The 15,810-nt window shown below is 36.8% G+C and overlaps 1 protein-coding gene across 4 annotated transcripts in view; it reads left to right on the top strand.

The window, feature by feature from the left end:
* The window catches only part of Rnls (renalase, FAD-dependent amine oxidase), a 299,328-nt gene that overhangs the window by 270,217 nt on the left and 13,301 nt on the right, over positions 1–15,810 (top strand). For all 4 annotated transcript variants that reach the window (XM_005385880.2, XM_013514895.1, XM_005385879.2 and 1 more), the window contains one exon: positions 901–1,076. In XM_005385880.2, the coding sequence (XP_005385937.1) occupies positions 901–1,076 (176 nt within the window). The remainder of the gene's footprint in view (positions 1–900; positions 1,077–15,810) is intronic.

The raw sequence follows: 15,810 nt of genomic DNA on the forward strand, positions 1-15,810 counted from the left end.
TCGCGGTGGTATGAGTCCGGCCCACACTCGGACCCAGGAGCGCTGCAGCTCCCGGAGAACTGGCTGCCTGGGCGCAAGGCGCGGGGGGCTCAGTTGTGTTCCTTTCAATTCTCTTCTATATGATTTAAACAAATAATAAACTTCCTAATTTTCTTTCCAATGCATTTTCTAATGTCTCTGTTCCCTGAAATTACTTTTAACTTCAAACTTTATTCAGCTGCCCTATATTTTATTAAAGACTAAAAGATATAAAGCAGATGCTCATCTTTTCTAATTATGAAAATATAGCAAAACAAATTCAGTGGCAGACAGAAATGGAAAATAACTCCCTCCATGTTATAAATGGGGCAGACATTTAATGCTGATTAAAAGAATATTATGGGGAAAAATCTGTATCTAGAGAAAAGCTTGATTTACTGTTAGAGGTGCTAAAGATACTCTACTATTTATACAATTTCATCAAAATATTTTTACAATCTCTTTAACAAAAAAGAGATAAGTATTTATTAAACATTTACTTTATTCTCAGAATTTAAGAATATAAACAGTGTATAAAAACAGGCCCTGCTCTGAAGATCTTGCAGTTTAGTGGATGAAGAAGGCAAACATAGCAATGCATTCAAGTACAGCCAAAACATATGTATTCTTCCCACCCTTCCCTCTAGTTCTTTAGGAAGACCTGTTTGTTCTCTAAAACATAGTTTAAATCTGTCTTCCTTTTCAGAGCAGCTTGATTTTGAATTTCAGAGATCACCTAATTGATGCTCAAAGATCAGAGTGTTTTTTCTCCATTTACTGCCTGATGATTCTGATGAGTTCTTCACTTTACCTTGAAATGCTGAGGGATGTTTGCATGGTACTCACTGTAAGATGTGTCTTTCTATTCCTCTCTTACCACAGAGTCATCAGAAATCGGGCCTTCCCTGGTGATTCACACCACAGTCCCATTTGGAGTTACGTACTTGGAACACAGCGTTGAGGATGTACAGGAGTTAATCCTTCAGCAGCTGGAAAACATTTTGCCAGGTTTGCCTCAGCCAGTTGCTAGCAAATGCCACAAATGGAGACATTCGCAGGTAATCAAATACTCTAGCTGTATGAGTCACATTTTCTTGGTATCCCAGCAGAGCTATTTCATCCTTTGCCACACTTTAGCAAAATAAATGAACAGTGGGGTCTTTGAAGCACCTATGTTTGCCTAACGTGTACATGTAAAGTCTACAGGTTTCATTGTCCTGCTATTTCTTAATAAGAGGGACATACAGTTTATACCATTGTTCTGTGCCAGTTCTGGCACCAAAAAGCATGCACCCTGAAATGCTGGAGTTCCCTATGCAAGCAAAGCAGGTTATATATCAAAATGCAGCTGTTTCTCTGGGGGTTTTGTAAATCAGTTCTGTGGCTATATAAAAACCACTAACCTCCCAAATTTTTGAAGACTGTCAAATTAACCTTGTAAGTATATTTTGCTACTATGATTTTCATTTTTATCAAGTTCCCACTTTGGTTTAACTGCTGCCAGCAAAAGTCTTTAGGGGAGAAAGATGAGCGCCTGCATGTAGCAGCTAGTTGAGCTATTTTCCAGGGTTAGATAAACCTACTGATGGCTCAGCTACCTCAAACTCAAGGCTCTTTACATTAAGTAAATGTTGACTTTTTGGAAAATCTTTGCATGGTACAGCAGAAGCTTGTGGTATTTGGAGAAAAGGACTTTTGCTCTGTAAACCCAGTTGTTAAGGGATTTGGTGGTTAATGGAACAAAGGGTGGATGGAGAAAAGATGCTATGAGTTGTCTGGTTTTTTCCTGAGATTTCTAAGTCTCTTGATTAACAGATTTATCTGCACTACTGGTTATCTAAACTGTGAGCCCTTTAGAAAAACTGGTGTTGTGGGAAATGCAGAAGATTTTGTATATTTTAAAGAGTGTTCGAAAATCAAGAATTGGTAAACTGCTTTCTAAAACATTGCAGCAGTCGATGTGTTTATTCATATCTTCTCAAGTTAAATTATACAGTCAACCTTTGGGGAAAATATTTACTTAAACATGTCATGGTCACTTTAGAAGACTGCTTTTTCCTTTTAAAAGCATTAAAAACCTTAATGGCTAATGTCTTCAAATGATCTTTAACTGAATTTTAGGTCAGCTTGAAAAAGAAGTCAGAGAGATAATCTTGTTATAATTTGAAACTAGATATATAACACACCAAGTCACTTTGGAATTCATAAGTATTCCTTTACAGACAATAGTTTGTAGGACTTCTTTTTATACTTTCTCAAAAATAATTTATTAATAAGCTGAAAATGGTTTAAAATTTATTTCTTTAAGTTAGAGCTATTAATAAAATAGGTTTGTGCAATATCACAAAACTTAATTTAAAAAATTCCTTTGAACACAATGTACATTCAAATCCTCATAATAATTTTTATTACGATTTGGATGGTGAGACTACCACTATATTTACAACTCTTAAAACCTACATTACCTACAAAGTATAAAAGGGAGTAAGCTTTTCAAACTTAGAAGTTTGCATTTCCCATTATTCATGTATTTCTCTAGTATCTTGAACACTTCACAAAATATAACATTATTATCTGTGGCAGAGATCTTATTAACACGCAGTTTCTGTACATATCACATCACCCTAGGAAGTAGATTAATGAAAGGTCAGGAGATTTAATATAGTTGAAGTAGTTTGCAGCATCTCTTCTCAAAAGAACAATTCTCCAACCCTCTTTAAGGGTCGGTCTTAACCTTTGGAACTGAATAGAAATGTATGCTCCTGTGCCATCTGAGTACACACTGTAAGCATGTATATATGGAACAATCTGCTAATTTTTAAGTTTCCCTCCTTCTGGGTAGAGGTACAGTGCCCCTGCAGGGAAAATCCTGCCTGTGTTTTCTTCCAGCCTGCATCCCACATAATGTTTCTTTTCCTCCAAGAAGTGGTGAGTGGGACTTTGGGAAGACAGTTCAGTAGTTTCTTAGAAAACTAGATACACACTTACTATAAAATCCAGCAATCATTCTCCTTGGTATTTACCCAAAGAGTTTAAAAATTTATTTCCACACACAACCTGCATCTGAATGTTTATAGCAACTTTATTTATAATTGCCAAAACTTGGAAGCAACCAAACATCCTTCAGTAGATGAATGAATAAATAAACTGTAGTACAATGGAATATTATTCAACACTGAAAAGAAATGAACTATCAAGCCATAAGAAGTCATAGAAGAAATTTAAATGCATATTAGTAAGTAAAAAAAAACAATCCAAAAAGACAACATTGTATGATTCTAACTATATATGATGTTCTGGAAAAGACAAAACTATGGAGACAGTGAAAAGGTTAATGATTGTCAGAGGTTGGAAGGGAGGAAAGAATGACTAAGTGGAGCAAACATTTTGGGGATAGTGAAAATACAGTGATACATATATGTCATTATATGAATTTGTCCAAATCCGCAGAATGTACAGCACCAAAGGTGAACGGTAATGTAAACCATGGATTGGGGTGATAATGTTGTGTCCATGCACATTCATTCGTTGTGATAAATGTACTGCTCTAGTGGAGGTGTTGATAAGAGATGCTATGAATGTGGGGGAATAAGATATATGAGGACTGTCTGTTCCTTCCTCTCAATTTTGCTGCAAACATAAAACTGCTTGTATTGTTCTGTTTCCTATTGCTGTGTGGTGTGATAAAAAATATGGTGATGTTTAGTAGGTTTTTTCTAGTTAAAAATTTATTACAGTAAAAGATGCATTGCCATTAATCTCCCACAAAGTATTCCCCCTCATTTTGAACACATTTATCCCATCATTCTTGCCACTCTCTCAAGCAGTTTTGGAAGTCTTGTTTTGTGTCTTTTTGTGGCTGCTTTCATGTCCTGAATCAATTCAAAATGTTTACAGCAATTTCTGTCACGTAAAAACATTATGGTATGTCCTCGTCCACCTTATTCACCAGATGTAGCATTCTACAACTTCCGGCTCTTTCCCAATGTCAAAATAACCATGACAGGTCATTTTGAATGACAAACATTTTAAATCAATTTAGGACACCTGGGAAGCTCCAACAGTACAATGAAAGAGGACTTCCAGAACTGCTTCAGAAAGTGCCAAGAACGACAGGATAAGTGTATTCAAAGCAAACTGGAGTGTTTTAAGAATTGATGGCAGTGTGTCTTTTACTATAATAATTTTTCAATTTAAATATTCACTGCACACTTGATCCCACCTCATATATTGAAATACCTAAAGCTAGATAAGCTTTTACGAAAAGTCCTTTATGAGCTCACTGTTTTGAAAACTTAAAGTTGGGAGTGCATGGTACTGGCCCCATTGTTAAGTTTTTTTGGCGCTAGTAAAAAATAAAACAAAGTAAAAAAATGCCTTTATTGTGGGCACCGGAAGGTGGGGGGGGTTGTCGGAGGAGGGTGCAAGGACCTTCTGAGGGCCAAGCCAGGAGAACAATAGCAAAATAGCAATATAGGGCCAGCCATATAGGGGGTGGGGTTTGGGGGGCTGTCTCTGTGAGGTGGCAGATGGTGACTGGACAGGGGGCAGGAAAAAAGGGAACAGGATGTTGTAAAGAGGAAGGAGGAAGTTGTATCCTGGCCAGGGCAGGAGGAAGGTGGAGCTTAGCACATGGACATCTCTGGGCTGCGCCATGTTGGTTTGTCACCATGATGACTTGGTCAGAAATTTCCTAAGGGTGGAAATCCATCACCCATTACCTTTGTCACCTCAGAGTGGATATCATCACAGTGTGAGAGCACTTTCAAGAAGGGAAAGTCACATAGTGGATCATAATGGAGACAGACTCTTTATAACAGCTTACTCTCAGAAAAGTCCCACAAAAACTACCTCACCTCACCAATATTATGTTTGCTCCTTCTCTTGTTTCAGTGTCTACCATAATGCCTTTCTCAAAGTGCGGTAAATGTCTGATTTGTGTTCAGGTGTAACTTCCAAGGGCAGCAGCCTGGACAATGCAGCCACCTCCCAGGAAGCCTCATCTCTTAAAGATTCTACTGCTTCTCACACCTCCTCAGTGGGAAGCAACCTTTATGTACATGAATGCTTGGGCCACACACAGCATAGCGCTGCTCTTTTATAAAGTCATTAAATAAATTCAAATTTTAAAAATGTCTACTGGAAAATGCCACATAAATTATTTAAAATACGTTGTTTGTAAAAAGTAACCTTATGAGTTCCATAGTCTTAGCACTATTGAGGTGGAAAAAACAAAGGCTCAGGGAAGTAAAGGAGCCTCCATAAGCTCCCATGAGTAATAATGACAGAGCCACTCTACCTGGCTCTTAGTCTTTCCCTCCTCAGCCACTCACACTGTTTCTTATTGTTACTGTAAGAAATTGCCAGGCACTTTGCAGTTTTAAACAACACAAAATGGGTCTCACTGGAGTAAAATGAAGGTGTCGTCACAAGTGCATTCCTTTCTGGAGACTCTAGAAGATAACCCATTCTCCAGCCTTCTCCATCTTACAGAAGCTGCAGCCATTCTTTGGCTCGCGGCCCATCCTCCACCTGCAAACCCAGCAACACTACATCAGGTTCTTCTCACATTGTACCGCTCTTGCCTGTTCTTCTGCCTCACTCTGCCTTTAAGCAAGAACGTTGGTCCCTCTTGCATAATCCAGGGTAATCTGAGGTTCAGGTTGCTAGTAATTTTAATTCCATCTGCAGCCTTAATTCTTGCTTTCCATGTAACAAGAAATTTATAGGTTCAAGAAATTAGAATGTGGACATCTTTGTAGGGGTCATGCCTCCCTCTTCTTCAAATCCCCTAATAAATCCTTTTATGAGGCAGTGTCTTCTATCTCCCTAAAAAAAAATATTTGGAGAGCGCATTGATGTGGTAAGGCTGCTGCTACTATTAAGGGGAACTTGCTGTCAGAGAAATGGGAGTGTTTTTTTAACAGGAACAGTTTCTTGTTTCCTTGGTGTTGCTCTCCCATATTCAGTGCTGTCCTTAATGTCATGTATCTACAATGTCAGCAGGAGAATAAAAAAATTCTTGTTTATCTGTGCAGTAAGCATTTAATGAACGTTTACAATATGCCTCTTGCTCATGAATCCCTAGAGACTAATATTTGCTGAAAACCATCTTCTAAGACTCTAAATTGAATTTTCTCTTGAGTAAAATAATGGTGTGTTCTTGTGGGTGATACTCTTAAATGAAAAAAAGGTAGATAAAGAAAGTTTCAATGAACAACTTGGGAGTTGATTCTGTGCCTCCCATTTTGGGTTTGAATGAAACACTTAAATAGGTGATTCAACAAACTTAGCAAAACAATGGCAGGTTTTTTATGGTTCTCAGTTCTTCCTTTTTTTGCAGCTATTTGCCCTCTGTAATTTAAATGTGTATCCAGTTAATATAATTTAATGCTTAGTCTGGGATAGATTGCGTTAAGGTTTGTGTAACAAGCAGGATGTACTAACACTTTCAAGAGAAAAGTAACCACTGAAAACATCTTTCCATGAACGCTGACAGGGGCCATTCATTCAGGTTGATAACCCCAGTGTTCTCGCCAATATTATTTTTGTCCTTCTCTTGTTTCAGTGTCTACCATAATGCCTTTCTCAAAGTGAGGTAAATGTCTGATTTGTGTTCAGGTGTAACGAATTTCCCCATCTTTCTTCAGTCTCAGAAAACACTAGCGGCCCCTTTCACCACTTCATTTAGCAAACTTATGAGTTACTTTATTTTTAAAAGTTACCAAATGTATTTTCAAATATCAAGGAGATGAGAGGAATTTTAGGGGGTGATTCATCATATTGGTGGAATATGATGAATCAACATGTTGGTATTGTCAGCAAACTAGATGTGTCTGGGCTAGCCTATTAAGCGTGTACAGTAGAATTAGAAATCAGTTATCTTCTACAGTTTGTTTATTGTTGTTATCTTCTTAATCCTTTGCACTAAGACTGCTTTCTCTTTCCCTTTGTGTTTTTTAACATAAATATTCTTTTCATAAAAAGTATATGTCCGTGTAAGTACAATAATGCATATAGTTATGAAGCTTTATCAACCACCTGAAGTTCTTCCTTGAATCCAGTATTAGGAGCAACTACTGTAAGTGTTACACTTCTATAACCTGAATAAACCAAGAGCCCTTTATGGCCCAGCCCTGGCATATTATTGCAGTCAAAAACACAAAAGCCAATAAATTAAAAGGAATTTAAAGTAGTTCCAATATTCACTGATATTGCCAATCGAATTTTAAAGAATCTACAAAATCCTTCATCTTCAGCAGTACTTTCAGAAATCTCTTTTCATTCCTTCCAAGCTTTTACTTCTGGAAGTTCCCTCAGATTTCCCTTTGCACCCTTAATTCTTAATTCCCCTCTCTGTCTGTCTCTCTCATCCCTGTGAGCCTCCCTCCATCCCTCTCCCTCCCTCCTTGTCTCTTTTCACTTTATTTATTTATTTACCATTCCATTCACATTCTTCACTTCTGACTCTTTTTTCCCCCTTTACCAAAGGAACTCTGTGCCCTTTTCAGTAGAAGGTCTGCATTTTTGCTTCTTTAGGTCTTCCCCAACTAACTACCCCAGTTGGCATATTGTTACCCCTGAGTTAGAAGAACTGAAGAGAGAAAAGCAGACGCAAAAGTTTAAAGCCAGAATTTTCCTTATTGGTTGGTGTTTGGTAGGGGAAGAGGGTGACCACAGAAAATAACCTGAGGCCACTCATGCATTCGTATTATTTACTCAAGAGATTAATTTCTGGTGAGTAATGATGTCTAATTTTAACATTGGGAGGTTATCTAGTAATTGATACTTCTGGGGTTTTTTTTCCTCGTGTATTTTCTGTTTCTATCTTCATTTTTTTCTTTTAGATAAATTGGAACTGGAAGGCAGTGATTAATTTCACAAATCTATAAAACTTGTAAGTTGTTGTCCATTTCAAAATTCCATATCTTTATTTCAACAAGATTGACAAAGTTTTTCTGCTTGTCATCTTTCTATTAGTGTAACAAAATTCCTAGGTAATCCTTTTATAAAGAGAAGAGGTTTATTTTGGCTGACATATTTGGAGGTCTCAATCCATGACTGGTTGGCCACACTGTTTTGGACCTGTGGTGAGGTTGTACATTGTGGCTGGAGTGTGCAGTAGAGCAAAACCAGTTAGGTGGTGAGCCGGGGAGCAAAGGAAAGGAAGAAACAGGGACCAAAGTTCCAGTGCCCTCCCTTTCATATCCAGTGACCTGAACACTTCTCACAAGGCTGCATCTCTCAAAGGCTCCGTCATCTCTTAACAGCTCCATTCTGGGCACCAGGCCATTAGCGCAGTGGCCCTGGGGGGCAGTGAGGCCCAAATTCTAGCACTTTTTGAGCCTGATGCATATTATTATATATATCATCAGTTGGAGAAGGTCTTTGAAATTCGAAGTGAAACTTCCTGTTTTAGAAATAACCAGTCATTTGGACATATATCTTCAATAAAATGGATGGTCAATCTTGATAGTTTTTAAAATTTTTAGAGGTAACTAAAGAAGCATAACTAATTTACATTTATTGTCTTAATGTGGCCAGTAAGCTACTTCTAAAACAGTTCCTAAATATGGTGCCCATAAAAAACATTCACCAGTGTACCATCACTGTGCAAATTATGGCCTTTTATGATACGTTCTTTGAAAGGCAGTAATCAGTTATGTTTATCAGTTGAAGTATATTGCATGTTTATTTCCACAATAAGGTCATGATTTCTAGGTCATTTTGCCACTGGTCTTTATGAGTTTTCTCTTGTACTATGCCTTTAATTCCTGGGTTTTTAATAATCCAGTATAATTGTGATCTTGCACTTCAGAGTTGGACATACTTAGGCTCTATTTGTGCATCTGGACAGAGAGACTGCAACTCTAAGTCTCAAAGGCCTCAACTAGCAGAGGAGCCTATCCCTTAGAGTTGTGGTCAGGGTGAAATGAGAGAACACAGCAGAAAATATTTCCTACAGATACAAACACTAGGACATAGCAGGTTCTCAATCTAACTAAATCAAGCAGTAAGAGAAGGAGGAGGTGACGTGAAAGTGTTTTGACGGTCACTTCTTTGCTGATTGATTACATAGCATTGATTACATTACATGGCCTTTTGCTCGCTTTCTTGATTATTTCTCTTCTTACACACTTTTTCTTTATTCTTACTCTCCTCTTTCTTAGTCTCTCCTGTCTTTCTGTTTCACATGTATAAATAATTCCAGAAAGAGTTATTTCAGAACTGATTCACTGCCAGGAGCTGTGACATATTCATGCCCATAAGGGACTGTTGAACACCATCACAACAAGGTGAGGTAAAAGTGGTAGGTCCCTGTGGACATAAGGAACTCTTACCGCTTTTTGTTTTTTGTTTGTTTTTATATTTTCCTTAGTGCATATTAATTTTACAAAATATTGTGTTTTATTGAGGCACTGTCATACACACATATAACATATTTTGATCATGTTTTTGTTTTTTCTTATGCTTAAAGATTTTCCAGCTTCTTGCTATTTGTTTTAGTTACTTTTCTCTGATTGCTGAGACAAAATGCCCAACACGTAGAGTTAAGAAAAGAAAGGTTTATTTAGCTCACAGTTTGTAGAGGTTTCAGCCCATAATCAGCCAGCTGCAGGGCAGAGTGGCATGTGACAGAGGTCAACAGTTCATGGCAACACAAGACAGAAAAAGTAACAAGAGCAAAAACAAAAAGGGGATGGGGAACAAGCCTCTTTCTGGCCCCTTCTATCTTATCCAGACTGCTGAAACTAGGGTGGTGCCAATCCAATCAGTGAAGTGATCCAGCAATTACCCAGCCTTAATCGCAGAACAGTTAATCCCAGAATTGTATTATGAATCAGTCACAAACTCCAGATTCAGCCTCCTCCAAAAAAAGGCTGCTCCCAGGCCTGCATGAAGCTTTGGTGGGGACATCTAGACACAAACCATAATATCATTCATTCCTAAATTTGCATGTTTTCCAGCATTTGATAATTTAACACATTTGCGCCATGAGTCAACATTTCCTGGCATGAAATTATGGCCACAAGAGTACTCTTGCCTATGTGCTGTAAGTTCATAGTGACTTTTAGACAGGCAAAACAGGCCCCTTGGGTTAGATGGACTGTAGTACTACCCAATTTATCAGCAACAGGAAACATAGCAGGTATCAATCTTAAAGGTTCCACTGAGTAATCTTCTACCTCTATGTCTCTGGAGCATAACTGGCCACTCGCCTCAGTTTATTATGAAGTAGTATGGTACATAGATGTGAGATCATCAGCTGAGAAATTCTAATCAGTGTAGGGATATACAGTCACAGTTCAATTGAAGTTTACATGAGCAGTTATTTACTTGTTTCACAAAATTCCATATTACATGAACTGTTAAATGTTTTCGCACGTAGGAGTTTGATGAAGTAGTTTTTTCTCAAGCACTCTTGGGACTTACCCTGCCATGTAATTAGTACCACACTTATTCAGAATAACTATGTCTAAAAGCAATACTTTAAAAAACTGTAAAAAGGACTATATGTCATTTTCCCTAGACAAATGAGATATAAGATATATACATGTAGAACTAGAGATATTATGTAATATATTATAGATAGATATAGATGATATAGATAGAAATGGAGATGGAGATGGATATACTCAGCTGCACCTAGTGTTAAATACCTAAATGGTGGATGTTATTACATGGGTTTGGATGCTGTAAGAAATGAGCCCTATAACAGCATAAAGAATAATTCTACTTGACCTATTTAGAGTAGGTATCAGCATTATTTTATAAAACTAACTGAAAAAGTTCAGTTGAAAAGATATAATTTATCAAGTTTAGTTGAAAAGATATAATTACTTATATTAACACTAGAAATCAAAAATACATATTCATATTTTCATTGAATACTTATTTCTTTTTTTTTTTTTTTTTTGGTCTTTTTGAGACAGGGTCTCACTTTGCAGTTCAGGCTGGCCTTGAGTTCACTTTGTAGCCCATGCTAATTTCTAACTCACAGCAATCCTCCTGCCTCAGCCTCCCCAGTGCTGGGATTACAGGCGTGCACCACCACACCTGGCGAATACCTATTTCTTAAAGTGCTGTTATTCACCAGGTTCTGGAAGACTATAAGACTATCTCCCTTCTTTCAAGTAATTTTTCACAGAGTCATTCAGCCAGGGTGGCCAGCAAACCAATAATCATGACAAAGTGTCATATGAAAGGTATGCCCAACGTACTGTATGAAGAGGAAGCGGTTAGAAATAGCTTCCTAAAAGATGTCATTTGAACTAAATACTGCAAGATGAGAAAGTCAGATAGGCAAAGGGAATGATACTGGAGCAATGTTCCAACAGAGGCAAAACGAAGCAAAGGTGCATTTGAGGAATAGCCAGCAGTTCAGTTTGGCAGAAACCTAGGGTACACCTGGAACATAGGATGATGAGACTGGAGAGAAGCTGACTGGAGTGCTTCTGCTTTGTCACGCTAACCTATATGCAGCTCAGTTATGGTGCTGTCTGTCCAGCTAGGACATTGCTATTACTACAATTAGAAGTGCCTGAAGTAGAGGCCCTGTTTCAAATTCTCATTTTCCTTCTTTATGCCTTTGCCTTTGCTATCATCTGTTGTAATACTTCTGTGTGCCACAAGAGACCATATTAGACAGAACACCTCTCCTCTCAAAAATGCCATTTATTCATTCCTTACTCTGTGTAGGTTACTGAGTTCTGTACATAATGCACTTCCTTCTCCCACTACTCTATGGAGTTGATAGTTCTTTCGCATTGCATAGGTGACAAAGTTGAGGATTAGAGATCTCGGGCACTCTATATGAGTTTCAGATGCTAAGAAAGAGCAAAACTAGAAACATAGCCCTGTTGAGAAACGGATGCTTTTAAATACCTTGCTTCACTGCTGGTAATTTCTTGAGTTCTGGCTTTCCTCCAGTTACAACATATTTTTATACCATCTTTCTTTTCCTGCTGTCAGCTTGAAATAATCGTGGTTAACATTTATATTCTGATTTTAGAAAGTACTTTTATACTTGTTTTCATTTCATCTTCAGAACAGTTCTAGAAAGACCAGGAAGCAAATACTATCTTTGCTTCAAATGATGAAACTGAGGTTCCTCTTGAATGGTTTGCCTGAAGTGATGCAACTAGTAAGCAGTAAAATAGAAATTAGATCATGTCACTTTTGATTCAAAAGTCCATGTTTCACACCCTAACCAAAAGTCAACTGAAAATGTATCATAGTCCTAAACGTAAAGCTCTAAACTGTAACACTTCTAGATGAAAACAGAGGAGAAAATCTTTACGATCTTGAGTTTGATAAACATTTCTTAAACCACAAAAAACAGAAACCACAAAACAAGAAATTGATAAATTACACTTGATAAATTTGAAAGCAATATCTTTGAAAGGCACCCTTGGGGAAATAAAAAGATTGCCATAGACATGGAGAAAATGTTTGCAAAGCATATATCTGATAAAAAAAGAACATTATCCTGAAGATACAATGAACTCTCATAAATTCATATAAAAATAGCCTAATTGCTTAAAACTGGGCAAAGTATATGAAAGAGCACTCAACCAGAAAGAGATTCTAAGTTAACTAAGGGAGGCTGGGGATGTAGCTCAGAGGCACAGTGCTTACCTGGCAAGCACAAGGTCCTGAGTTCAGTTCCCAGTACCAAAAAAAAAAAAAAAAAGCAAAGAATAACTAAGGGATGGTAAGAATTCTATGCTGAGTGTAAAACATTTTTCAAAGAAATAAAGAAGACCTAAATGGATGAAAAGATATCATATTGAAACACTTAATATTTTTAAGCTGACAATGTTATCCAAAATGAGCTATAGAGTCATTGCTCTCTGTCAGAATCCTACTGACCTATGTAGAATTGAAAATTTTGATTCTAAAATTCATATAGAATTTCAAGAGCTCCACCAAAACAATCTTGCAAAAGAAGACCTGAGTCAGAAAACTCACATTTTCCAATTTCAAATTACTATGAGGCTATAGCAGTCAAGACAATGTGGAGCTGACATAAGAATAAAAATAGATCAGTGGAAGAGAATAGAGTTCACAAGTAAACCCATGCAGTGACAAATTGATTTCTAACAATGTTCCTGAGTGTATTCAATGGGAAAATATTAGTCTTTTTAACATAGGACACTAGAACAAGTATCTACAAAAAGAATGAAGCTGGACCCTACTCTCACACTGCATATAAAATTTACCCAAAATAGTACAAAAACCTAAATATACAAAAACCAACTGCATAAAATTTCTAGGAGAAAACATAGAAGTAAATCTTCACAACATTGTATTTAACAATAGTTTCTTAGCTATGATCCCAATAATACTGGTAATAAAGAAACGGTAATTTAGACTGCTTCTAAGTCAAAACTTTTATGCATCAAAGGATGATCGAGAAAGTAAAAAGGCAACTCACCAGATGAGAGATGTATGAATTACATATCTAATAAGAATATACAAAACATGTACAGAGTGCAGAAAGTCCCAATGAAGAAATTAATAAAAGACTTGAATGGGCATTTTACCAAAGAAGAAATACAAATGGACACAGGAAAACATGTCCAACATCATTATTCATTAAGAAAATACAAATCAAAGCCACAAGATAGTACTGAGATTATACTCATTAGGGTTGCTATAATTTTTTAAAATGCAAAATAACAAGTGTCTTTGAGGGTATGGAGAAGTGACATGCTTTTACTTTGCCAATGGGAATATCAAATGGTGCACCCTCTGTGGGGAAGAATTTAGTACTTCCCATATGAGTTAAGCATAGAATTGCCGTATGACTCAGCAATTCTTCTTCTAAGCATATACTCAAAAAAATCAAAAACATGCATCCAGATATTCTTAGCAGCACTATTCAAAATAACCAAAATCTGTTAATAACTGAAACATCAATCAGCTGATGAGTGAGTTAACAAAATGACATACATATGTAACAATAGCGTATGATCCATCCATAAAGAGTAGTGAAGTACTAATTCATGCTACAACATAGATGAACTTTGTAAACATTACGCTACATAAAAGAAGCCAGTCATGTGGCCATGATTTACATTATTTCATTTATATGAAATATCTAGTTAAACCAAATCCAAAAGCAGAGAAGAACTTAGCGTTTGCCAGTGGCTATGACGTAAATCATATGTTGTGTTATAACTAATTTACCACACACATACAAAAAAAGAGGCATGGATGACAAATAAACACACAAAAAGGTGGTGAACATCATTGGGCACTAGGGATTCACAACTACAGTTACAAACCATGACACACCTACAAGAATGGCTCAGACCAAAAATTCCAAAGATGCCAATTCCTGGAAAGTATCTGAAGTAACTGAACTCTCACTTTTCATGGGTAGGGTTGCAAAATAGCACAGCCACTTTGAGAAAAAGTTCAGCAGTTTCTTCCAAAGCTAAATGTACATTTACCATGTGAGCCCAATCTTAGGAATGAAATGAAGAACGCATCCACACAAAAACCTGTATGCAAATGAATGTAGCACCTTTACTGGTAATTACCCCAAACTGGAAATAAGTCAAATATTTATCACCTGATAAATAAGTTTGAAAGTTATTATACATCTTTAAGTAAAAATTTACACTATAACAGACAATAAGAAAGTAATAATATTTGCCATAAAATGAGTGAGTAAGTGGAGAAAGCCAGACTCAAAGTCTATTTATATGACTTTTTGGAGAAGACAAACTTAAGGACAAAAAGAATAGATTGGTGGTTGTCAGAGGCCGATGTCCTGAGAAGGGAATTAATTACAAAAGCGCACAAGGGAGTTCAGGGCATGATGGAAACGTCGTCTCTGTTGTATGTGGGTGTAATTACATGACTGTGTCCACTCTCAAAACTCACAGAAGAGTCCACACAAAAAGGGCGAATTTTAGTGTCTATAAATTATGCCTCAATTAAGCTGGCTTTAAAAGCCACCTGTGCCTTTTATCTTCCATTATTATCTCCCTGAGAAGCACAGAGTTTATGCTTCCATTTTCATGTTAAAAGTAGAAGAAAGATTGTTTCTAGACCTGAAGATCAAAATAACTGGATTCTTTTTTTTTTTGTACCATAATCTCACAGTCCAGACATAAAACTGTTGGATCCCTTCAACATACATGAAAACTAAAATATATATAATGGTCAGGTTTCTGGGTCATCAGAAAGGCTGGAGAGAGGAGCAGAAGAGGGTAAGACAAGGGAAGGCAGACGTAACCAGGCACAATATATGCATATATGGAGAGTGACTGAAGCCTATTAACATAATTAACATACACCAATAATTATAATTTTATTAAAGGAGCCTGGATAGGAACTGGGAGAGGGAATGCAGAACAACTGATTCAGTGGGAAATTATGCAGCTATCAACTTAAATGAGAGAAGAGATAATATTGACAGATGAGGAGGAAAAATGATTTTCGCTTTATCTCTACACTTATCATCAAAAGCACTTTGGCCTTGTGCATCCTAGAATCCCAAGCAACTGGATCTTTTGGGAGATGGTGGCAGAAGATTTATATTTAGATGAAAACTAAAGGTTTCCAAATGTTAAATCACCTTTCAGAAAGGAATATCTTTTGTATTGCTCAGCAACTCCTAGAGAACAACAACAAAAAAATTGGAAGAATTATGAATGAATATACTAAAACTTGCTGAAGGGCAGAACAATTTTCCATTAAATTAAAAACTCTAAAGGGAAATATAATATGACTGTTTTGTCTGTTATTACTACAACAGTACTAAAGAAAACCATATCT

Source organism: Chinchilla lanigera, unplaced genomic scaffold (assembly GCF_000276665.1).
Source record: "Chinchilla lanigera isolate Chin_1 unplaced genomic scaffold, ChiLan1.0 scaffold00024, whole genome shotgun sequence".
In the NCBI taxonomy this organism is placed as follows: Eukaryota; Metazoa; Chordata; class Mammalia; order Rodentia; family Chinchillidae; genus Chinchilla; species Chinchilla lanigera.